Source organism: Oncorhynchus masou, chromosome 5, assembly GCF_036934945.1.
Source record: "Oncorhynchus masou masou isolate Uvic2021 chromosome 5, UVic_Omas_1.1, whole genome shotgun sequence".
NCBI lineage: Eukaryota > Metazoa > Chordata > Actinopteri > Salmoniformes > Salmonidae > Oncorhynchus > Oncorhynchus masou.
The window spans coordinates 19300258-19326979 of NC_088216.1; the positions used below are offsets into that span (position 1 = coordinate 19300258).

The 26722-nt window shown below is 42.9% G+C and overlaps 2 protein-coding genes and 1 long non-coding RNA gene across 3 annotated transcripts; all 3 read right to left on the reverse strand.

Annotated features, from left to right (window-relative positions):
* Positions 1–1862: 1862 nt before the first annotated feature.
* LOC135528437 (UPF0193 protein EVG1-like) lies at positions 1863–2832 on the reverse strand (the record flags this gene model as incomplete). Its single annotated transcript, XM_064957518.1, has 3 exons — positions 1863–2179; positions 2377–2477; positions 2724–2832. Coding segments are annotated over 3 exons (291 nt in total), but the record flags the coding sequence as incomplete, so codon positions are not given.
* Positions 2833–2835: 3 nt separating this feature from the next.
* Positions 2836–3953, reverse strand: LOC135536146 (uncharacterized). The gene is made up of 4 exons (XR_010454947.1): positions 3825–3953; positions 3574–3667; positions 3425–3487; positions 2836–3251 (listed from the first exon to the last, which is right to left on the reverse strand). It is a non-coding gene; the product is annotated as an uncharacterized LOC135536146 (long non-coding RNA).
* A 2917-nt stretch (positions 3954–6870) lies between these two features.
* LOC135536152 (transcription factor Sox-10-like) lies at positions 6871–11495 on the reverse strand. Its single transcript, XM_064962544.1, has 4 exons — positions 11340–11495; positions 9949–10623; positions 9293–9561; positions 6871–9087 (listed from the first exon to the last, which is right to left on the reverse strand). The coding sequence occupies exons 2-4, from the start codon at positions 10386–10388 to the stop codon at positions 8306–8308; spliced, it is 1491 nt and encodes a 496-aa protein (XP_064818616.1). The 5' UTR covers positions 10389–10623; positions 11340–11495; the 3' UTR covers positions 6871–8305.
* Positions 11496–26722: the final 15227 nt, after the last annotated feature.

A 26722-nucleotide genomic window follows, 5' to 3' on the forward strand; every position in this document is an offset into this window, starting at 1 on the left:
AAGAGAACTCAACTGCTTTAAGACTAAAACCTTCAGAAACGTCTGAAGACTGAATTGAAGAGGAGGTATATTTTCTGTAGATTTGCGGTTCAGCGCAATATGTGGTTTCTTCTGTCCCTTTTCATTATTACTTTGCACATTGTGACCCATGCCTTTTTAAAATCGGCTTTTAACAAAGATATAAATACTATGACCGCAGGTTTCTTACCATTCATCAGTCTCTTATCATGGTAGAAACCAAGGAAGAACACTCCCTCATCTCCTGCTTATTCAGTGGTCCTAAGGTTTCCCCTTTGCTCATGGACTCTGCGTATGTCTCATTGTCTGTAGATTGGATACAGACCGAAGAGTTGTGTGTGTCTGTCGGTTGTCTGGTTTGAGTCTGTGGTACTTCTGAACTATTGTGAATCTTTTTAAAAGAGGAACCCGTTGTTGTGAGTAAATACTGCCAGTTAAGATGGAGTAATGACAACCCAAATAATTACTCTAGCTTTTAGCGAAAAGGTTATTTCTTAACTAGCTACTAACCATGTTTTCCAAATCACTGACTATTGTACTGTAGATATTATGTTGGATAATCACGGGTCTGAGAATGAGACGTAAGACAGACAGGTAAGAAATAGTTCAGATGGAACGTAAGTAAGGACTTGAAACAAGGAATGTAAAGCAGTGTATTTGACTAACATAGTTGTATCCTGACAGGTCACTGACTTAATAGTATTACAGAATCTGACCAGATTTACAACCGAAACAAGTGTGAACAGTTCTAGGGGCTACATTATACAATAAGGATTGTAATAAATATATATATAGCTCCTAGAACTGTTCACACTTGTTTCGTTTGTAAATCTCATATATATATGTGCATGCAGTGAGTGTACAAAATATTAAGAACCCTTTCCTAATATTGAGTTGCACCCTCTTTTGCCCTCAGAACAGCCTCAATTCATTGGGGCATGGACTCTACAAGGTGTCGAAAGCATTCCACAGGGATGCTGGCCCATGTTGACTCAAATGCTTCCACAGTTGTGTTAAGTTGGCTGGATGTCCTTTGGGTGGTGGACAATTCTTGATACACACGGGAAACTGTTGAGCGTGAAAAGCCCAGCAGCATTTACTGTTAACACAAACGGCCACTTAAATATTTTCTTGCCCATTCACTCTCTGAATGGCACACATACACAATCCATGTCTCAGTTGTTTCAATGCTTAAAAATCCTTCTTTAACCTGTCTCCTCCCCTTCATTTACTCTGATTGGAAGTGGATCTAACAAGTGTCATCAATAGGGGATCATAGCTTTCGCCTGGTCAGTCTAGATCACGGAAAGAGCATGTGTTCCTAATGTTTTGTACACTCTGTGTATATAAATTCCGTAGATATCTTTAACAATGTAGCAAACTGTTAGTACCTACCAGTTGATATCAGTTTAACTGTTTTGGGAACGTCTGCAAAATATGCAAATCTTTTTAATTGATATATTTTACAATGCCTTTGTTTGACTCTGTAAACACTGTCTAATTCCATTGAGTTTTGCCTTAACTTAGAATCTGCCGTCAAAGTCGATAGCACTATGAGATCCGTTTATGTTAAGAGTGCCCTTATTTAAATGTATTCGTCGATAAGTCTTGTCTGGAGTTAAACTGAATGTCTTGTTATAGTCTGTTCGTATATATTGTCTAGTACACGATCTTGTCTTCCATTCAAAATGGCTGCTTGTGTGTTTGTGCCTCTTCTTCCTATTTAAAAACTCACACCAAGGGCTTCTGTAGAGCTATGTTGAAACATGGTCCTGAAGAAACAACAGGATCGCATTGAAATCTGGGAGACTGAGAAATAAAACATATTAATGCCGCTAAAAAGATGTGTGGTCATATTTTAATGTACAGTACAATGCTTTTTCACAGTTTGACATGGATGCATCGGGGTCTTCCCAGCAACATTTGTTACCATGCCATAATTTGAACAAGCATTATGCACAAATGAAGACTAGTATCCAAGTTTGAGTTCAGAATTCCTGTGCAGTGTATTTTCTGTAGGAGAGTATTAGCAGTATAGTAGATCCATTCAGCAGAGTCAGTAGATGAGTATTCCTCTCTGTCACTCAGTCTTCTTCTCTGGCATAATGGTCCTCAGCTCTGCACTGCGGGCCTTGTCAATCACCTCCAGCTCGCGGATTTTCTGGAAGGCAAGGAGACACAAACAACCGTTTAAAAAATGTGTGAGAGAGTGAGTGTACCTGTGTGTGCTATTTCACGTTGTGTTCACCAGTGAATCTGTATCATCGAAACCATACAATGTAAATACTGTTGTTTTGGGGTGTAGATGATTTTCCTGAAAGACATTCCTGTGACATGAGGTATATCAGACAACTTAACCTGTGAGATCTCTGTGTTGATGATGTTGCGATACTGCTTCCCTTTCCCCAGGGCTGTCATCTCCTCCAGAAACTCCTTCCTCTCCTCAATCTCATCCAAAACTAGGAAAGAAACACAATCCTTAGAAAACTTGCGAAGACCGTACATCAAACCAAGGAGAAACTCCTTAATCAAACACTGTGTTGGGACGGGGTTACAGTAGGTTGGGGCAAATGAGTTTAGTAGAGTCATATGGAACTGAATTGAAATGAGGGGAAAGTTATGTATGTGAGTAGGAGAGCCAGAGATGTGGACGACATGTTTCCCCATGGCCAGAAAGCAGTAACTCTCTCTGCGGTAAACCTCACCCTCCTGGAAGCGGTCCCTCTCCTCCTCTGGGCCCTGGTCCAGGGAAATGTTCCTGGGACGACTGGGTCTGGGTTCCTCCTGCCCCGTAGCTAGAATGTTCTGAAGCCTCCTCTAAATCTCCTTACAGGAGAAGTGAGGGAGAGAATGAACGCACATACATCTCTTATCCAGATCTCTCATAGAAGGAAAGGGGGATACCTAGTCAGTTGTACAACTGAATGCCTTCAACTGAAATGTGAGAGAACTCCGTAAAAGAGGGCTCATACACATAGGCCTAAATTACATTTTGTTTATACAAGAACAGTGGTACATTTGTTCCCAGGTGTCCCTGACCAACTATCAGTGAACTAGTTCTGATATCAGCGGAACCTATCTCTGGTGTAGTTGTCCCCAGAACTACAACTGTCAGCAGTGCGCCCCAGGGGCTTGGCTGGAGTGTGGTTTGTGCTATTTTTTACGACTTTGGGTTTGGGCAGTGAGGGAGGAGCCGATGATGTGGGGTTGCAGGTCAATGGCAAAGCTGATCCCTGTGAAAATGCAGACAAAAAAACATAACATCTTACCTTTGTTTGGCAAAATTATTCATAAAACTTAAATTAATGATAGGACTCAAAATAGAGCAACAGGTGTGGAGGAAGTTCAAGCAGTAAGTCAACATTACTTTCCAAGAGAAGATGGATAACAAACATGTGACACTCACTCTTAAGTTTGTCATTGAGCTGTCTTTGCTGGAAGTTGGTGAGTCTCGACTCTTGCATCATTACTGTGAAACCAGAGCACAGGTAGGCTTATTGTATGTGTGTGGATCTAACGCACACATACACACAAAGAGAGAGAACAAAACCCCACATTTCAGTATGTCCTGAATCTCCTTGCTGTACTGGGTCATTCTAGGACAGTTCCACAGACCTCCACCAGCTTGATCACAAGAAGACGTCTCCATCTGCAACGAATGACGGAGAAGTTATCTAACGTTAGCTGCTGCTGAGCAAAGACCATGGCAGATAGCAAAACGTTGCATGCTAGGAAGCTAAGATAACCAAACTGCAAACATGTAATATATTTATCAAGACATAACTAAACAGTGTTGTATTTCTTACCATTTTCAACTTTCTTGACGCTGCACCATGAGATAATGATGGCAGTGTCTCTTCCGGACATAACTGGCGGCTGCCATAGAAACCATAGGTCTTAATGCCACGTGATGAGACATTTGACCTTGCAGTACAGCATTGACCCACTAGAGAGAGGCAAAACCACAGATAATTGTACAAGGCATATAGAGCTATGGATAAAGGAGGTGTTCATTTTTGTGCAATAATGTGTTTGTGAGTATAACTTTTAAGAATTAACTTTTTTTTATTATGTTTTCTATTTATTTGTGTTTCTTGACTCAAGTATCAACTGTGTAGAGCATGGCACATGATTTATCAATCCAAAGAGTTTGGGTATCAAATTGTGTGTTGTGAGACTGTCTAACTAGCTAAAACATCTATTTTTTTACCCCGTCATCTAGGTTGCTGACTGCTGTTGAATGCTTGAATCCGTTAAATTTCGTAGCTGAAGTGCGAGGAGAACGTAGCGAGGGAGGGAGACAGGGCATGAGGGAGTAAGTTAAGGCAGGGCATTTATGAAAGGCCATGTGTAAAGTAGGGTACTGACTGACTGTGGTAGCTATTGGCCTTCTCACTGGTCCTCTCCCCTTCTAGCTCCCTCCCTCCCGCCCTCTCATATTCAATGGTTCTCTTTGTCTCTCTGAGTAACATGCAGCCTCAGCCGATTAAACGCAGCGAATTAGCAGTCAATTTTAGCTTGCCACACACACAAACAGAAATTAAACTGCTTAGGGGAAGGGTTTGTGTTGTGGGACAGAGATCTTGTTGTTGTAGCACTGACTACATGGCAGTGATTTGATTCATTAGTGATGTTTACAGTGCATTTGGAATGTATTCAGACCCCTTGATTTTTTCCCCAAATAAATACTTTACAACCTTATTCTAAAATGGATTAATCACCCCCCCCCTCAATCTACACACAATACTCCATAATGACAAAGCAAGAACAATTGTTTTGCAAATGTATTAAAAAATAAATGAAATTACATTTACATAAGTATTCAGAGCCTTTACTCAGTACTTTGTTGAAGCGCCTTTGGCAGCGATTACAGCCTTGCGTCTTCTTGGGTATGACCCTACAAGCTTGGCACACCTGTATTTGGGGAGTTGTTTCCATTCTTCTCTGCAGATCCTCTCAAACTCTGTCAGGTTGGATGGGGAGCGTCGCTGCACAGCTATTTTCAGGTCTTTCCAGAGATGTTCGATCGGGTTCAAGTCCTGGCTCTGGCTGGGCCACTCAAGGACATTCAGAGACTTGTCCCGAAGCCACTCCTGCATCATCTTGACTGTGTGCTTAGTGTTGTAGTCCTGTTGGAAGGTGAACCTTTGCCCCAGTCTGAGGTCCTGAGTGCTCTGGGGCAGGTTTTCATCAAGGATCTCTCTGTACTTTGATCTGTTCATCTGTCCCTCGATTCTGACTAGTCTCCCATTTCCTGTTGCTGAAAAACATCCCCACAGCATGATGCTGCCACTACCATGATTCACCGTAGGGATGGTGCCAGGTTTCCTCCAGACTTGAAGCTTGGCATTGAGGCCAAAGAGTTCAATCTTGGTCTCATCAGACCAGAGAATCGTGTTTCTCAGGGTCTGAGAGTCTTTTCATGTGCCTTTTGGTCAACTCCAAGCCAGCTGTCATGTGCCTTTTACTGAGGAGTGGCTTCTGTCTGGCCACTCTACCATAAAGACCTGATTGGTGGAGTGCTGCAGAGATGATTGTCCTTCTGGAAGGTTCTCCCATCTCCACAGAGGAACTCTGGAGCTGTCAGAGTGACCATTGGGCTCTTGGTCACCCCTCTGATCAAGGTCCTCGATTGCTCAGTTTGACCGAGTGGCAATACGCGGTTCCATACTTCTTCCATTTAAGAATTATGGAGGTCACTGTGTTCCTGGGGACCTTCAATGCTGCAAAAAAAATTGGTAACCCTCCCCAGATCGATGTCTTGACACGATACTTTCTCAGAGCTCTACAGACAATTCCTTCAAAGTCATGGCTTGGTTTTAGCTCTGACATGCACTGTCAACTGTTGGACCTAATATTGTTTGCCTTTCCAAATCATGTCCAATCAATTAAATTTACTGCAGGTGGACTTCAAGTTGTAGAAATATTTCAGGGATGATCAATGGAAACAGGATTCACCTGAGTTCAATTCTGAGTCTAATATCAAAGGGTCTGAATACTTATTTAAATAAGGATTTTTTTAAAATACATTTGCTAAGATTTCTAAAAACCTGTTTTTGCTTCGTCATTATGGGTTATTGTGAGTAGATTGAGGAAAACAATTTCTTTAATCTATTTTAGAATAAGGCTGTATCGTTAAAAAATGTGGAAAAGGAGAAGGGGTCTGAATACTTTCCGAATGTGTTGCTCTGTATGTGTTGTGTTGTTACTTGTTATTCTTTTACCTGATGCTTTTGTAGGAATATATATATATATAATCAAAATTTGCAATGAATTTCAATAGATTTCAGTTTTGTATAAATAAATTGCTTTAATAGAATGACGACGTAATGACAACATCAATAATATTTGTACATTGTTTTTTCTTGTCGAAGAAAGCAGATACATCAAATGTGTAGGATACAAAGTTTTAGAAACTATCCAGAAATGTACAAAATGGGGAGAGAGAAAAGCTAAACGTGAAATTATTTTTTATAAAAACTACAAAGCAGAGAGGGTCAGTATATAATGACTCCGTCTAAATCACCTATGGAAGAAGAGGCATGTGGTGATCATTCACATTGCAGAGGGAGCCGAGAGGGACATTAAACAGGATACAGAAAAGGGAGATGCAGAGGGAAAACCTATGTACATAAACTATAGCATGTGGCATTTGTTCTAAACAGCTCACTAATTCTCACTAAGAGTAAATCTTTAGTTTAAAGCTGGAGAATTCTTCACAAAAGGATTTTGCCGACTTTGTACTTGCTGAGTCATGTAGATTGTTTTGCTTTGATAATTTGGTAGACAAATGGAATTAGAAGCAACCAGAGCGTACAAATGCAATCCATATCAATAAAAAAAAAAATCCAGTGACTTCAACAATAGTTTTATTATTTATGAGTAGTATAAGAAAAATGTGTGCAATATATTCTCATCGGGGATATTAGAGCATGTAGAGTGTTATTGGCACATGTACATTGAGTTGAGGTAATGTGCTGCTGTCCAGAACTCTATGCTAAAGTGTTTCCAGGAATTCTCTTTCCCTCCTTTTTCATGTCCTCTTTCCTCGTCAACTCTGCTTTTGCACAACGCAACACATAAGGAGTCAAGCAGCATCCCAGAAGGTGATACCTAGTCAGTTGCACAACCTGAACGCATTCAACTGTGTCTTCCACATCTAACCCAATCCCTTTGAATCAGAGATGTGCAATGGAGGCTGCCTTAATCCACGCCCGTGGCGCCCGGGGAGTAGTTGTTGCAGGTTAACTGCCTTGCTCAAGGGCAGAATAGAAGATTTTTCCACCACGCCAGCTCAGGGTTTCGAACCGGCAAGCTTTCAGTTACTGGCCTAATGCACTTAACGGCTAGGCTACCTGACGCCCGTAGACCAACGCATAACGTTTTTACCCAAGTAAACTGACCTTTCTTTCAAAAGCAGTGGTGAAGATATGTCAGTGTAATAATATCGAACCAGAATGTAAAGTCATATAAAACATAACCACAAAATACATCACTTAAGTCATAAAAAAATACTAAAATGAAGTCACACAAACATTTCCTTTAGTTTGGTTAATAACCCAGTTCTGATAAACATCATGTTGTATTTGTCCTAGGCTGATAGCCTGTCGAAACCCGCTGAAAGCCAGTCCTTGCCGGCAATGTTACTCAAACCTTGTTATATAGGTAGCTTGGGTTGGAAAAATTCCATTAACTTTCCCCAAATTCCCCAGTTTTCCAGAAATCCCAGTAAGAGGATTCCTGGATATCCTGCTTATTCCCTCCTAATTCCAGGAACTTCCAAATAGGATTTCTGGAAAACCTGGGAATTTTGGGGAAGTTAGCAGCATTTTGAAACCCTGTGTGTATCCTTCTTACCACTACGGTATTAGTTATGTGTGCTCTGGGCTCATCATCACAATAAGCCCTCTTACTATACACTATGACACTCTGGAAGCTGGGATCCTGACCTTACACACTAAAACATGGCACACATTGGTTAAAGGTTTATTCTGATTGGCTATTGACCATTGGCTGTGATAGAAAATATACTGTACAGTAAAAGATTATAAGGACTCCATGGATAGAGATACACTGTCAAGTCCCAATGAATCCCAATACAACATCAGTAAGATATCCATCCTTTGCTAACCCGCACACACACACACACACACACACACACACACATATTCAGTAGCCACCCTACACCCTTCCAATCTTTGTCTTTCTTTATCCCTTTCTCAGGGTCGTGAGAAGGTGGTGTAGAGACACACACACACACACATCCGATCCCATGTATCTCAGTCTCTCATGGCCGTGACAGGGTGGTATAGACTGGCTGCTCCCAATGTGTAGGACTGTGAGACTGGGCCACGCTGGAGGGGTCAGTGATGGTAGTGTAGAGGGGCCTCTGACTGGGCCCCATGTAGGAGAAGGCTGAGTACAGCCCCGGGGCCTGGCTGGTGTGGGCGTAGTACGCCCCCGGAGCCTGGTGCTCCCCGTACTCAAACTGGGCCCTGGAGGGCAGCGAGGGGAAGGCTGATCCGTAGTGGGGGAGGCTGAGGGGGGTGTAGGTGACGTGGGTTCCTGCCGAAGAGGAGGAAGACTCTGCGTAGTGGCTCCCGGCCCCGGACTCACTCTTGATCTGGGCCTTGGTGGCGTCTGAGGCAGAGGGGGAGGGCTGTTGATGCTGATGCTGCTTGGAGAGCCAGGCGGCTGAGTGGCCGCTGGCAGCAGCGAGGGCGTAGGCGTAGGATGTAGCGGAGGAGCTTGATGTGGCGGCGCCTCCCTGGCCAACCCCCGGGTGCCCATTGGGCGGCAGGTACTGGTCAAACTCGTTGACGTCGAAGGGCTCGATGTTGGCCATCACGTCGTGGCTGATCTCGCCGATGTCCATGGTGCAGAAGTCGATGTGGGGTTTCCCGCCCGCTGATGAATGGCCCCCGGAGGCCCCCTCTGCTCCTACCCCCAGGCCTCCTCCACGGGAGGACCCTGAGCCACCTCCGCCCTCCCTCTTCCCCTCCGTCATCTTTCCAGACTGGAGCTCTGTCTTTGGGGTGGTGGGGGGTGTTGGCGGGCTGTGACCCTGACCTGGAAGGAAAATGGAACATACCGATCAGCAAAGCAATAGAAGTGAAACACTTGGAATGGAGACCAGTAGTTCAGTTTTCTTCTTGTTCTCTCAGGTTACAGAAGGCCGTGTGGTGCCAGGTGGCCTATTGTTTGCCCTAGCTTGTTGAAGTAGGACTTACTCATAGTATTGGGTAAATTCATTAACCAATAAAGCTGAACTCACCTGCAGGGTGGTGGTGATGATGGTGGTGGAGGTCGGCCAGGGGGGACCCAGCCCCTGTACTGTGCACATCCAGGTGGAGGGCCTTGTAATGGGACTGGGCGTGGCTGCCCTCCCCCTCTGCTCCCTCCCCTCCCTCACCATTGGTCCCCAGCTTGCCGTTCTTGCGTCTGCGGGGCTGGTACTTGTACTCTGGGTAGTCCTTCTTATGTTGTTTCCGCAGTCGCTCCGCCTCCTCAATGAAAGGCCTCTTGTCACTCTCATTCAGGAGCCTGTGGGACAAAACATGGTCATGGCAGGGCGGCAGGTAGCCTAGTGGTTAAGAGGGTTGGTCCAGTAACTGAGAAGTCACTTGTTTGAATCCCTATGCTGACTAGGGGAATAATCTGTCAATGTGTCCTTTACCAAGGCATTTAAAGGCATCTAGTTGCTCTGGATAAGTGTTTCTGCTAGTTAACTTTAATGGTTATATAATATAGTGCCTTTAAATTCAGAAACATATTTTTAAAATACAGGAAGGAAATGTATCTGAAGTAAGTTGGACTTTATGAATGAGTCATGCTCCAATTGCACACAAACGCCAACAAGGCCTACAGGTAGCCTGTAAATTATAAATTTCCCACGTAGGCCTATTTATTTCAATGCCTGCCAATGCCCACCTCCACAGTTTGCCAAGTGTCTTGCTGAGCTCCGCGTTGTGCAGGTGAGGGTACTGGTCCGCCAGTTTACGGCGCGCGGCCTGCGCCCACACCATGAAGGCGTTCATCGGTCTCTTCACGTGCGGCTTGCTCTTGTTCCCGTTGTTTACGCGCACGGGCATGGGCACGAGCGTCCAGTCGTATCCGTCCAGCACCTGGCTGACCGCCTCGCGGATGCCGATGGGGAACCGGTCCATATCCACCTCGGACTTTGGTACTAGTCCACCGTCCTCTCCGCCGCCATCTGCGCCAGAAAGCCCCGTCAGTTGCTGCGACGGACCGATGAGCGGGGAGTCCCGGCCGCCGGTGGTCCCGGAGTGTGCCGGTGACAGAGAGTGACCATCATCTGAGCCCCCGGGACTCAACTCTGCCTCGGATAGACTGTGCTCCTCTCCAGACATTTTAATGTATAGGCTATTATCGATTGGCAACAAAAAATATCCTTGCAGGAAAATTTGGTAAATTTGTTCAGAGAATGCAAAACTTTAAGCTACAGCTGAGAGATGTGCTCCGGACTCGCTCCTTTATATGGAATTATTCCTATATGCCACGCGTAAACCCATAGCCTACTCGTGCGTAATCGAATGTACCCAAATCCTGTCCTTTGCACTTCCCATTCACTTCCACCGATGTCGCCTGAAATTAATAATATAGAATAGAACAACATTAGGCAATTAACACATTTTACATTGGGCAATGAGGTCAGACCCCATTTGATAACTTTTTTTCACATGTTTTTTTATAGACCTAAGCAGAGACTGTACCCAGTGGGAACAGACGTAAATTCAACGTCTATTCCCAGTGGATATGGCCCATTACAATGGTAGGCCTAGAAATGACCGTTAGCTCTGAGACGAACAGAAAGACATTCATACAATGTTTTCTTGTTGACAGTTATGTTAGGCCACAAAATGTAACGAATGATAGGCTAATATATGTCCAGTGGAACCAATTTGTAGGCTACATAATAAGAGGACCAACTTCTTCTTCACCGGTTCTTGTCATTTTATATCAGTTCATATGCCATTACAGGCTAATCATAGGAGGGGTTGCTTCACCCAAGATGCCCTATTTTCCAAATAAACAAGGTTCATGAAGAAAACTGAACATTAAAAACTAGCATCATAAATGTTTCAGTACTTATCTTTAAATAATTCTGGGAATATGTATTTTACTGTTTCAATCCTATTTTAAGGCTAAAGCTGGAAAAGCCCGTAAAATTCAGTCCAACATCATCTTGGGAATTAAAAAAACCTCTTAGCTAATAAGATTTGGATATTTCTGAAATTCCACCCAAAAGCGTAAACAAATCTATTTTATGTTCATATGGAAAATAAAGTTACAAAACTTACCAATGCAGAGCTTAGGAGGTCGCCCGTTCAACACGGGAGTTCGTGCGTTCCCCTGTCCACCAGTGTGACGCTCGCCCTGTCCCCTGCCCCCTCGTTTGGTTTGCCCTTCAATGAATGGCCGCTCTGTATCGCGCACCGGAGCTTAAAGAGCGCCGTTGTGAGAAGGAACGAGAGAAAAAAAGTGATTGAAAGTGGAAAACATTCTGAGAGGCAGCATTCCAACACTGAGTCGACGCCACCCTCTTGCGCACACGCCGGACGCCTATTGGTCATTTAATATTCTCCGGCTTTCTTACTGGACGACGGGGTTACTGTTATTGCCTGTCCGTCCGTCACCACTAATATTTCCAATGAAAGGAGGTGAGATTTTACATCAGAGTGGCTTAAGTGACTTTACACTGGCTCTATTTAGTAACCAAATAAGGCCCGCTTTGTTTGATGTGTTGACATGTTATATTGAATAAATAAACAATCATGATAATACATTTGTGGTCAAAGTACACTAAAATTCACGAAAAATCTCCAAGGGATTAAAATACATAACGTCGTTATATTCATTATGACGTCATTATACAGTTGGTGAGGCCCTATTTGATGCAGTGAATATGTTATATCGAGGTCATCGTTAACACCAGGAAATTAATAATGAAAGAATTAGGTCTATGGCCTAAAGATAATTGAAAGTACTACTTAATACGTTTTTTGGGGTGTCTGTACTGTACTATTTCTATTTTTTTACAACTTTTACTTTTACTACATTCCTTCCCTGACACTCAAAAGTACTCGTAAAAATGTCGAATGCTTAGCAGGACAGGAACATGGTCCAATTCACACACTTATCAAGAGAACATCCCTGGTCATCCCATACTGCCTCTGATCTGGAGGACTCACTAAACACAAATTATTTGTTTGTAAATGAACTGTTCGCGTGTTCCCCTGGCTATCCAGAAATAAAAAAACAAGAAAATCGTGATGTCTGGTTAACTTAATATAAGGAATGTGAAATGATTTATACCTTTACTTTGACTTTTGATACTTGGGTATATTTTATCGATGACATTTACTTCTGATACTTAAGTATATTTAAAACCAAATACTTTTAGACTTTTACTCAAGTATTATTTTACTGTTGACTTTCACTTTTGAGTAATTTTCTATGAAGGTTTCTTTACTTTTACTCAAGTATGATAGTTGGGTACATTTCCAGTACTGCCTGTGGCTGATATAGTACTGCAATATGACAAAATGTGATATAGGGTAGAGTGAGTTGCTGGAGGAGTTGAATTAGATCCAAAATCATCATCCCTATATTGTTGACCAGCAATAATGGCCTTATGGGCCCAATCCTGAGGTCAATGTACGTGACCTTTCACCTCTATACTCTATGAAATACGTAACTTTTCTCACTCCCCAATATTGCTCTTCCAAATTGCTCTTGGACATCCCTTAACAATATGACATATGCATCTAAAATACATGTCAAGACCCAGAGTGCTCTGTGTGTAAGGTTGTGCTGTTGAGGTCAAATCATTCATTATGTTGACTGCATTGAATGTATTGTTACTGTAACTGGCAGTATTCTATGTAACTTGTAAGTAACTTACTTGTAGTCATTAATATATAAGATATTTACAGTATATAAGTACATTGTCACACGTTAAGATATATTAAGGGACTGCATATTATGGGCCACACACACACACACACACACACACTGATTGCAACAATAACCGCCAGTGTTTCCCTTTTCCTTCTCATTTTGAATCTGTGTCTCAGTTTTCTCTCTCTCTCTCCCTTTCTCCCTCTCGTCTCTCTCTTCTTTAGCCTCTTTGTTGTCATCTCAGGTGAATTGTGACCATGTGATCAGATGCCCTGCAAGCACCCTTCCATTAGCCTCCTAAATGAAAAAAAAATGAGCGGAACAAAAAGCAGTTTTGTGCATCTTGAAAAAAATGATAAGAGAAAAGAAAGAGATGTGTGTCTCTGGGCCCTGTGTTACTACACAGTATCTCACACATAACACAACATCCAAGGACTGCACTCGCTGGACTAGCTGTCTCCATCTATTTCATTCTCATGTCCACCGGGACCATGGGTCTGGGCCTTTGGGTGCTGGTCTTGGTGGGTTCGTCCGAGAGGGGTTGGTTGGGGGTGCAGGATTCAGGATGGGGGCTACATACACCCCTCTGACTACACTGGGATACTGAGGCCCTGTCCTGGCCTTGATGTGAGTGACTACTTCTGTTTGTGTATGAGTGAGAGGAGTTTAAAGAAAATCCCTCTCACTCTTAAGCTGACAAAAGGTTTGATTTGATGTGGATTTATATAAGCAAGCAAAGGAATCTGACAGACTAAGAGCAAGTTGGAATTAATTGTGATAAGTATTTTGTGATTCAGAGTGACTGTGCTGTAGGCTATGTCATATTATGCATTAGGTGAAATACAAATCACTGTGAATTTATGCAGGGCTTGGCATTCTTTTTTTATGTGAATGCGAGATGTTTACTTAGAGTATTCCCAATGTATTGTAACTAGGAGGTACAAATATGTTTGAATTTATTTAAAACGAAACTGTTTTTTTAGTGAGACTCCAAATGAAAAGTAAATTGTTAATTAGCAGTGATTCAAGTTGTCATTATTTTGTTAATTCACATGAAATCCTCATTTTCTTTCGTTGCCAAAATTAGCGTTAGATATTCTATAAATTCTCAATATACCATTAACTAACGAAATAAGCACCTGCTTTACAATTTTCTCAATTTAGCAAAACTGCAATTGTATTATATACGTTCATAACACTGAGATCATGCTCCAATGCGATGCGAGAAGAGCTACTTCAGTCAATTATTTGCGAGAAATGTTATAGGTCTTCTAGAAATGGTTTAATTCTGTTTAGAATTCCGGTTAAATAACGCAACAAAACTCTCTGTGCTACTCATAAGCCTATCATGGGGTCAGTTCAATCAGAATGCTCATAATATGTTATTCATTGTTGTAGCATTAATCGTGGAGAAATGCATTCATATACTATATATATAAATTGTATAAATTGCTCTAAAAACAATTGTCTTGATAGTGTGGGAGAAACGCACTAAAGATAGATCTAATGAATGAACAGCGAGGCGCATACGAGTTGTAAACAACGTTAAAAGGAGGCCTGCCAAACAAGTGAACTTGGTGTATTGGTCCAATAACGTTCGTTTGATTTCCATCTCGCTTTCGATTTTTTTTCTTTTTTCTAGGCCTAATCAGTCGATTATTATAAACTATTTTACGTCTAAAAGATCATCAGTTTTTGAATGTATAAGTTAACATTCGTTTGATTAAATATTATCTTTGAAATATATTAGTTCAATAGCTAGTAATTATGAAGAAAAAGTGGGGCTTTTAGAAAATTAAAGTTGAGTGCAACTTTATTGCCTAAATATAATTATTCTCTGTCTGTTTATAGTCAACTATGAGACATATTCTATAGGCTACTACTAAGACTACTACTAAGACTACTACTAAGACTACTACTAAGACTACTACTAAGACTACTACTAAGACTACTACTAAGACCAAAATAGTCTTTGTAGTAAAAAAGACTACAAAATACTGATGTCAATCTATTTATTTTAAAGAAAGTCAATTTGAATTGTTTGTAAATGCATTTTACTCAATCTTTTTAGTTTGTTCCACTTTACACAAGATAAGGGACTGGATGTGCTTATCAATACAATGAATGATGTACATTTTTGGTACAAAGGTAATATTTTCATATGACATAGAGAGATACTGTCCATATCTTTCTCCTATCCAGGTCCCATCTCTCCCATCCAGGGCTATGGGCCCCAGGGGCTGACATAGCTCTGTGGAAAATAGAACTCACATGTCCATCTATTAACCACAGTGAGACATACACCCCTGCTTTAGCCTGCCATGTGACCGGCTGCACTAATGTGTCTGCTCCTGTCCCTGTCACAAGAGTCTGCATGGTGCTGTGGCAGGAGAGAGAGAGGATGGGGAACTCATGACTAGCAGGCTCAAGGGGTCAAGATTCACTATGTCTGACTCCCCAGGTGGATGTGGGGTGATTTGGGGCAGCAGGAGCCATTTTGTGTTCATGTTTGTGGCTCTGTCTCCACAACATGTAACCTCTTACTCTCAAATGAATCAATAAGCCTGCAGCGACATACTATGAATGTCATTGCGATGTCATGTTCTAAAATGATAGCGGTGCCAGAAAAACTATTTTAAAAAGGGAATCCAGTGTTGCATCCTGGAAAACAGCATGCTGATGGTGAAATCCTGGAGGAGAAAAAGAAGGATCGAGAGAAGGAAATAGAGAGAGATGGCTGCCCTTTTGTGTTGGCCTCAGTCCATAGAATAGTTTCACTGGGAAATTCCTGAAATCTGACGAGAGAGAGAGAGAGAGAACAAGGGAACATGGACAGCGGTCAACATATTCATGCAGTGGGTCACATTCTGCGTTCGATTGTCGTGTGTATAATTGAGGGAAAGACAGTCATTCCCATGTCAATGGACACGTGGGGCTGATGTGAATGGCGCTGTTTGTTCCGAATGATGACGCACTCAATAGAAGCCCCGAAATAATTTGACAAGGAGGAACTGCATATATTAGCACGGTTCTATTTGACAACCTATTGCTTCCTGAATGATGGAAATATTCTGTACTTACAGTCAGAGTGAGCTTATACTTGTTGGGGTTTTTCCCCTATTCATTGTGACATGTTTTGTTGACACTTCAATTTCACAGTTAGCAACAAGTAAAAATACGTAGTTCAAAATCATTTCATCACATACCCATTGGCCAGAACATCTGTAAACAGGTTTGACGTCAATCAGGGTTAAGGACAATTCAGGAATTAAACTATTCTCATGGACAAATTCCACATCCAAAGCAACTAACAGGAATTAAAACCCAATCAACCCTCTCCAACTCTGATCCAAATCTCTACATCTTTTTAACAACTTGCTCTAATTGATTAATATCACTTCTAAAAGGAGAATTTCATAACACCATAAACAACCAGGCCATGTGAGTGACAAAATTGTGTATCATTCATGCTGGGAAATGGAGAATGTGGATGGAAGGCCCCAGCCCACGTCTCCATGGTTCAGGTGTAGCCTTTACCCTCCATGGCTCACATATTTACTCCGACTTACATGATGACACTCCGCCTGCCCTGGATACCATCTTAGTAATTATAGTTTTTACCCCCAAACCATAAGACTCCTGAACAGGTAACCAAATGACTACCCGGACAATTTGCATTGTGTGCCCCCCCCACCCCTCTTTTACGCTACTGCTACTCTCTGTTTATCATATATGCATAATCACTTTAACCATATCTACATGTACATACTACCTCAGTCAGCCCGACTATCCGGTGCTTGTATGTAGCCTCGCTACTGTTATAGCCTCACTACTGTATGTAGCCTCACTACTGTTATAGCCTCACTACTGTTATAGCGTCACTACTGTTATAGCCTCACTACTGTTATAGCCTCAGTACTGTATATATCCTCGTTACTGTATATAGCCTCGCTACTGTTATAGCCTCACTACTGTTATAGCCTTGCTACTGTTATAGCCTCACTACTGTATGTAGCCTCACTACTGTTATAGCCTCACTACTGTATGTAGCCTCGCTACTGTTATAGCGTCACTACTGTTATAGCCTCACTACTGTTATAGCCTCAGTACTGTATATATCCTCGTTACTGTATATAGCCTCGCTACTGTTATAGCCTCACTACTGTTATAGCCTTGCTACTGTTATAGCCTCGTTACTGTTATAGCCTCACTACTGTTATAGCCTCACTACTGTTATGGCCTCGCTACTGTTATAGCCTCACTACTGTATGTAGCCTCGCTACTGTATGTAGCCTCACTACTGTTATAGCCTCACTACTGTATGTAGCCTCGCTACTGTTATAGCCTCAGTACTGTATATATCCTCGTTACTGTATATAGCCTCGCTACTGTTATAGCCTCACTACTGTTATAGCCTTGCTACTGTTATAGCCTCGTTACTGTTATAGCCTCACTACTGTTATGGTCTTGCTACTGTTATTTTTGACTGTCTTTTTACTGTTGTTTTTATTTCTTTACTTACCTATTGTTCACCTAATACCTTTTTTGCACTGTTGGTTAGAGCCTGTAAGTAAGTATTTCACTGTAAGGTGAAATGCACCTGCTGTACACCTGTTGTATTCGGCGCACATGACAAATACACTTTGATTTGATATATCCTGGGACTAACATTCAGATGTATTTTATACCACAGATATATTTTATTACTAGATCATGTCCAGATATACAATATGCTCTGATTAATTGAAACAGTGTTCTTATTGATGCCAGATGCAGTGCATTCGCAAAGTATTCAGACCCCTTGACTTTTTCCACATTTTGTTATGTTACAGCCTTATTCTCAAATGGATCTAACAATTTTTTCCCTCATCAATCTACACACAATATCCCATATTGTCAAAGCGAAAACAGGTTTTTAGAAATTATGGCACATTTATTAAAAACAAAAACAGACATACCTTATTTACATAAGTATTCAGACCCTGTGCTATGAGACTCGAAAATTGAGCTCAGGTGCATCTTGTTTCCATTGATCATCCTTTAGAGGTTTATACAACTTGATTGGAGTCCACATGTGGTAAATTCAATTGATTGGACATGATTTGGAAAGGCACACACCTGTCTATATAAGGTGTCACAGTTCACAGTGCATGTCAGCACAAAAAACAAGCCATGAGGTCAAAGGAATTGTCTGTAGAGCTCTGTGACAGGATCGTGTCGAGGCACAGATCTGACAACCATCTCTGTAGCACTCCACCAATCAGGACTTTATGGTAACGTGGCCGGACGGAAGACATTCTTCAGTAAAAAGGCACATGACAACGACCCCGAACACACAGCCAAGACAATGCAGGAGTGGCTTTGGGACAAGTCTCTGAATGTCCTTGAGTGGCCCAGCCAGAGCCAGGACTTGAACCCGATCAAACATTTCTAGATAGACCTGAAAATAGCTGTGCAGCGACGCTCCCCATTCAACCTGACAGAGCTTGAGAGGATCTGCAGAGAAGAATGGGAGAAACTCCCCAAATACAAAGTACTGAGTAAAGGCTCTGAATACTTATGTAAAAGTAATATTTAACTGAAATTTAGGTTTTCAAAAATTTGTGAAAATTTCTAAAAACCTGTTTTTGGTTTGTCATTATGGAGTATTTTGCGTAGATTGATGAGGGGGATAACTCTTTAATCAATTTTAGAATAAGGCTGTAATGTAACAAAATGTGGAAAAAGTCAAGGGGTCTGATTACTTTCCGAATGCTCTGTCTATGACCATTTAGCAGACACTTTTTGTAAAGAGACGAGTAGTAGTACATACATTTTCATATGAGGGGCCTTAGTGGGAATCTAACCTACAATCCTGACACTGCAAGTGCCATGCTCTACCAACTCAGCCACCCAGGACCACTGTCAGACCATACTGATGCCACGGCTCCCTGTGATTCATAGTTTAGTGATTTAGTGATATAGTGATTTAATGTGCACGGCCTCATGCAGATTCCAGAAGGATGAATAAAAAATTATGCTGCTTGCTGACCTTTGTCTCTCCTCACCCATTTTTTGCAATGAATCAGTGCAGCTGCGCAACACTTAAATGGGTCCCCCTCTCTTCCCGTGAGTGTCTGTGACTAAAGCCATGAATCCTCTCTTTGTGTTCCATTTGCAGAATTGCCCATTTCTTGCCCTCTCTCTTTTTATTTGGGAAGGGGGTTGAGGTTGGCTTCGGCTGCGATAGTGGTGAGGGTGGAAGTTTGGGGGGGGGGGGGACTTGTTGGACCGCATTCCAGTGCAGCTGTGGAGGCTGGTGGAGGTTGGGGCGGGGGGGTTTAGAGAGAGCAGGATCATCATTGCATTTGCAAGGCATCATGAATGGCCTATTGTTCACCCCTGGGTCAGTATCTACACTGGCCTGAGTTACCTCAATTGTGATGGAGGGATGGAGAGAGAGAGAGAGATGGAGAGATGGAACTCGAAAACAAGATATCAAGAAAATGAGAGAACGAAAGAACGAGAGAAAGAAGAGAAAGAGAGATGGGGAGAGTGAGACCACTAGAGAGCAAGATGGGGAGAGATGGGTAGAGTGAGACGACGAGAGAGAGAGATGGAATTATGGGACTGAGTCATTAGCAGGAGGTTGAAAATTATGGTATTAAAATAATGTGAAGGTGGACAATGGCATCTGTGGCTGGCTGGCAGTGGCCCCTCAGTCATAGTGTCAGCACCGGGCTAGTCATGGCATTTTTACACACAAACGTGTAGGATGTTGACTACTTATTTAGCTTAGCCATTCTTCAAATCAAATTTATTTATATAGCCCTTTGTACATCAGCTGATATCTCAAAGTGCTGTACAGAAACCCAGCCTAAAACCCTAAACAGCAAGCAATGCAGGTGTAGAAGCACGGTGGCTAGGAAAAACTCCCTAGAAAGGCCAAAACCTAGGAAGAAACCTAGAGAGGAACCAGGCTATGAGGGGTGGCCAGTCCTCTTCTGGCTGTGACGGGCGGAGATTATAACAGAACATGGCCAAAATGTTCAAATGTTGATAAATGACCAGCATGGCCAAATAATAATAATTCCAGTAGATGTCGAGGGTGCAGCAAGTCAGCACCTCAGGAGTAAATGTCCGTTGGCTTTTCATAGCCGATCATAAAGAGGATCTCTACCACTCCTGTTGTCTCTAGAGAGTTGAAAACAGCATGTCTGGGACAGGTAGCACGTCCGGTGAACAGGTCAGGATTCCATAGCCGCAGGCAGAACAGTTGAAACTGGAGCAGCAGCACGACCAGGTGGACTGGGGACAGCAAGGAGTCCTCATGCTAAGTAGTCCTGAGGCATAGTCCTAGGGCTCAGGTCCTCAGAGAGAGAAAGAAAGAGAGAGTTAGAGAGAGCATACTTAATACTTAAATTCACACAGGACACCGGATAAGACAGGAGAAGTACTCCAGATATAACAAACTGACCCTAGCCCCCCGACATAAACTACTGCAGCATAAATACAGGAGGCTGAGACAGGAGGGGTCAGGACGAGGCTGAGTATAGCCCACAAAGATCTCCGCCACGGCACAACCCAAGGGGGATTGTATCTCTCAGTGTACAATGTATCTCTCAGTGTTGCTACATCTGAAATTATTAATAATCAAAGATATCCCAATTACCAACAAGGAAGGAACTGGGTTTCATGTTTTGTCATAATATTGTAGTCTGAGCACTTAAAGCAGCAATCAGCAATTTAAATAATAACAAAGCGATCTCGCTTTCAGTAAAAAACTTAGGGATGGGGCTGGAGAAATGTAACCACTCTCAAATTCATAGACACTGGTATGGATGCAAGGACTGACCATCCACAATATCAAAATTATAGTTTTAACCATGTTTTCAGGCACATTGCCTTTGTTTACAAACAAAATCTCATTCCGTCAGTACAGGATGCCTGGTTATTCTTTAAAAGTTCTTTCCTCACCATCTTATATAAGCATGCCCCATTCAAAAATTGTAGAACTAAGAACAGATATAGCCCGTGGTTCACTCCAGACTTGACTGCCCCTGACCAGCACAAAAACGTCCTGTGGCGTACTGCATTAGCATCGAATAGCCCCGCGATATGCAACTTTTCAGGGAAGTTAGGAACCAATACACACAGGCAATTAGGAAAGCAAAGGCTAGCTTTTTCAAACAGAAATTTGCATCCTGTAGCACAAACTCCAAAAAGTTCTGGGACACTGTAAAGTCCATGGAGAATAAGAGCACCTCCTCCCAGCTGCCCACTGCACTGGCGCTAGGAAACACTTTCACAACTGATAAATCTCCGACAATCGAGAATTTCAATAAGCATTTTTTTACGGCTGGCCATGCTTTCCACCTGGCTACCCCTACCCCGGTCAAAAGCTCTACACCCCCCACAGCAACTGCCAACTGTTAACAAACAGATCACTGAAAATTTTGAATTGCACCGTACCTTCTCCGCTATGCAATCTGGTTTCCGAGCTGGTCATGGGTGCACCTCAACCACGCTCAAGGTCCTAAACGATATCACAACCGCCATTGATAAAAGACAATACTGTGCAGCCATCTTCATCGACCTGGCCAAGGCTTTCGACTCTGTCAATCCCCACATTCTTATCGGCAGACTCAACAACCTTGGTTTCTCAAATGACTGTCTCGCCTGGTTCACCAACTACTTCTCAGATAAAGTTCAGTGTATCAAATCAGAGGGCCTGCTGTCCAGACCTCTGGCAGTCTCTATAGGGGTACCACAGGGTTCAATTCTCGGGACGACTCTTTTCTCTGTATACATCAATGATGTTGCTCTTGCTGCTGGTGATTCTCTGATTCACCTCTACACAGATGACACCATTTTGTATACTTCTGGCCCTTCTTTGGACACAGTGTTAACAAACCTCCAGACGAGCTTCAATGCCGTACAAAACACCTTAGCTGCCCGCACCCGCCCGCCCGTCTAGCATCAATACTCTGGACGACTCTGACTCTGACGTGGACAACTACAAATACCTAGGTGTCTGGTTAGACTGTAAACTCTCCTTCCAGACTCACATTAAGCATCTCTAATCCAAAATGAAATCGAGAATTGGCTTCCTATTTCTTAACAAAGCATCCTTCACTCATGCTGCCAAACATACCCTAGTAAATCTGACTATCCTACCTATCCTTGACTTTGGCGATGTCATTTACAAAATAGCCTCCAACACTCTACTCAGAAAATTGGATGCAGTCTATCACAGTGCCCTCCATTTTGTCACCAAAGCCCCATATACTACCCACCACTGCGACCTGTATGCTCTCGTTGGCTGGCCCTCGCTTCATATTTGTCACCAAACCCACTGGCTCCAGGTCATCTATAAGTCTTTTCTAGGTAAAGCCCCGCCTTATCTCAGCTCACTGGTCACCATAGCAGCACCCACCCGTAGCACGCGCTCAAGCAGGTATATTTCACTGGTCACCCCCAAAGCCAACTCCTCCTTTGGCCGCCGTTTCTTCCAGTTCTCTGCTGCCAGTGACTGGAACAAATTGCAAAAATCACTGAAGCTGGAGTCTAATATCTCCCTCACTCACTTTAAGCATCAGCTGTCAGAGCAGCTTACTGATCATTGCACCTGTACACAGCCCATCTGTAAATAACACACCCAACTACCTCATCCCCATATTGTTATTTTTATTGTTGTTGCTCCTTTGCACCCCAGTACCTCTACTTGCACATTCATCTTCTGCACATGTATCACTCTGGTGTTTAATTGCTAAATTGTAATTATTTCGCCACTATGGCCTATTTATTGCCTTACCTCCCTAATCTTACTACATTTGCACACACTGATTTTTGTATTGTGTTATTGACTGTGCATTTGTTTATCCCATGTGTAACTCTGTGTTGTTTGTGTCGCGCTGCTTTGATTTATCTTGGCCAGGTCGCAGTTGTAAATGAGAACTTCTTCTGGTTAAATAAAGGTGAAATTAAAAAAATAAAACATTAATTGGAGTAAAACAAGCTTATATTTTGGGTTCTGATGGGGTACGACAGTTGAACAAAGCTCATGAGGCATTTCTAAGTTATATTCTCCACAAATCAATGGGTAAGGGTACATATCCTTAATTTATGTCCAAAAATGGACGAACAACTGCAGATTGCCCCTTTTGTCATAATGTCACCGTAGATAGGAAAACATTGGTTTCTTTATCTGTCCCTAATCAAATAGACAATGAATAGATAAATCTTCAATTTTTTTGTAAATATTTGACTTTTCTCAAATAGAAAAATGAATTACATATTAAGTAAACTACACTATATGTACCAAAGTATGTGGACACCCCTTCAAATTAGTGGATTCGGCAATTGCTGACAGGTGTATAAAATCGAGCACTCAGCCATGCAATCTCAATAGACTCCATAGAACATTTGGCCGTAGAATGGCCTTACTGTAGAGTTCAGTGATGATGCCACCTTTCCAACAAGTCAGTTTGTCATATTTCTGACCTGCTAGAGCTGCCCCGGTCAACTGTATGTGCTGTTATTGTGAAGTGGAAATGTCTAGGAGCAACAACGGCTCAGCCGTGAGGTGGTAGGCCACACAAGCTCACAGAACGGGACCACCGAGAGGTGAAGCGTGTAGCGCGTAAAAATCGTCTGTCCTCTGTTGCAGCACTCACTACCAAGTTCCAATCTGCCTCTGGAAGCAATATCAATACAAGAACTATTCGTTGGGAGCTTCATGAAATATGTTTCCATGGCCTAGCAGCCACACACAAGCCTAAGAGCACCATGTGCAATGCCAAATGTCGGCTGGAGTGGTGTAAAGTTTGCCGCCATTGGGTTCTTGACTAGTGGAAACGCGTTCTCTGAAGTGAGGAATCACGCTTCACCATCTGTCCGACGGACGAATCGGGGTTTTGGCGGATGCTACGAGAATGTTACCTGCCCCAATACGTGGTGCCAACTGTAAAGTTTGGTGGAGGTGGAATAATGGTCCGTTGGCTGAATGGAAGCAAGACCCCGCAGCAATGTTCCAACATCTAGTGTAAATCCTTCCCAGAAGAGTGGATTCTGTTACAGCAGCAAACGGGGGACCAACCCCATATTAATGCCCATGATTTTGGAATGAGATGTTCGACGAGCAGTGTCCACATACTTTTGGTCATGTACTGTATAATAACGGTAACCCCAGGTTACTATCCCAGCCTCCCATAATAATAACCTCTGATGTCTCCCTCAATCAGCAGTGATCCAATTAACCAATTAGGGCTTATAGTAGTGGTGGTATGAGAGGTTGCAGACAGCACCACTTTCAGCCCCAGGCCTCCCCCTACCTTCCCCCCTCTCATTAAGACAGTGCTGAGTTCGGGTGTCATGTGGTTTTGGGTGGAGGGGGGCACCATTAGACCAATAACCACCTGTATGGTTGCCCAGGACTGCTGTGGATTCCTGTGTTATTGAGCAAAGGAGTTCGACGCATACGTAGGTATGTTGTCTATATAGATCATGGTAAGTAGACTTGCTTGTGAGAGCCAGAACGGCTCATAGGAGCAGGAGCTGATCTTCTGTTTCTGTAGCGTGAGGCAGCTTGATGTGCAAATACCCCCCCCCTGGACAGGACGCTGGTCTATCGCAGGGCCTTACCCCCAATCCATCTCCTTAATGCTGAGTGGCAAGCAGAGACGTATCGGGTCCCATCTTTTATAGCCTTTGGTATGACTCGGCCGGTGATCGAACTCCCAACCTTGCAATCTCAGGGCAGACGTTCTAACCACAAGCTGTTGGTGCAGATGCACTTTTTCTGTAACATTTAATTGAACCAGGAAGTCCTATTGAGTTCAGTAGACCTCCTTCCCAAGGGAGACCTGGCTGTATAGCTATGGTACAGAGGGAAAGAGCTTCATCCAGCAGACTACTCACTTGCAAAACATAGTTTACTTCTCAGAAAAATGTCTTTCTGATGCTGATCAGAAGGGTAAAAGGAAGATGCATGGGAAAATCAATGGGAAATTGGCCTGAGGGATGAGAGAGGAGAGAGGAGAGAAGAGACTAGTCACTTTCCAATCATGAGTTTTTCTCAGAACATTTAATTAAGCTGAGCGAACAGCAGAGGGCCTGAGGGCCTGAGGCAGCCACTGAGATGCCCGAATGAAAGACTCTGTTGTTGGCGGAGAGGAGGAAGACATGAAAGGGGGAAGAAAGAGAGGAAAGGAAAAAGAAATAGGGGGATTTTCAGTAATCTTCATATGTGGTGTCAATGTTTTTCTCAGCAAACATAAACAGTCTTGTATATAGACTATAACGGATGATCTGCATGTGGTTACAGCAGCACACATTGATACATGTGATATCCACAGGTGTTCCTCACAGGCTAGACACCTCACCTGATCTCAGAGCCTCAAATAGACAGACAGACAGACAGACAGACAGACAGACAGACAGACAGACAGACAGACAGACAGACAGACACAAAAGCACACACACACACACACACACGCACGCACACACACACACACACACACACACACACGCGCACACACACACACACACAGCCTGTGGTGGTTCTCAGTGGTGTAGTCAGCGTGGGCAGCCTAGTGTAACACAATGCCTCTCTGTCCTCCAACGAATGGTTCACAGCTCCACAACACACAACAGGTCATTATGGGCCACAGGACCCCCAACCCTCCACCACTTCGTCCCCAATACTGTCCCCTACTGAGCACACACACTAGCCCCTATTCCCTAACACTAGCCCCACAGCCCAATACAGCCCCGCACAACCTCAGGGCAGAAACCAACAGCAGCAGAGGAGGTCTACAAAGCATTAAAGCAGCCCCCTGCCAGACAGCCCAGATCCTAGATCCTCTAGTCAGCCATTATGACTGACGGAGTCTGGAGAAAGGTCACCAAAGGTCACCCAGCTGGTCGTTTTTATGGATGTTGATGACAAGGGGGTGTGACACAGTGGCTAATTAACCGACATCAGTAGAGAGGGAGGGAGGGAGGGAGGGAGGGAGGGGGAGGGAGGGAGGGAGGGAGGGAGGGCAGAGAGATAGCGTATGAGATGGGGGAAAGGCTCGTTTGAACTGACAGTAGTAGAGGAAGGAGAGAATGATGGAAGGATGAGAAGGAGAGAGAGATAGAGATGGGGAAGTGGCCTGTTAGAGCAGGAGAACACATTTAATACAATTAAAGATGGGAATGATTTGATTACAGGAGAGGAAGATGTTGGGGAGACATATGACATTACTGGAGTTTCCCCTGTCAGAGCTCCGCAACACCGACTGCTGAAGACGTGTAGAAGAATTGTTTGTTTTTGCTCTTGAAAATAGAGTTTAAAAAGTTATAGCTTTTGCTTATAGTTACCTCACCACATCAAGAGATTAAATGAAGAGTTTATTTCCAAAACATTATATACACCAATTTCACATTTGTGTTTTTTAACCAGTGATTGCTTATGGGTTTGATGTGTGTGTCTTCAAAATGCTATACTGTAAATCCATTGTTTAGCTTGAATGTTCCTATCCTGTATATTTGACTGTGATATGTGGTTGTCTCACCGAGCTATCTTATAATGAATGCACTTACTGTAAGTCGCTCTGGATAACAGCATCTGCTAAATGACAGATCTCCTATTACTGTATTGCATTTTATTTTTTATATAAACATAGATTTCATAAATGTATAATTTGTACAGTACTCTGTAAAAAATGTAGTTATTTGTTACATTTGACTGTGTAAAACCTAGCAGTACTACTTATTTCTCTGAGAATGAGGCGGCTATATAGCATTTTGTCTCTCTGAA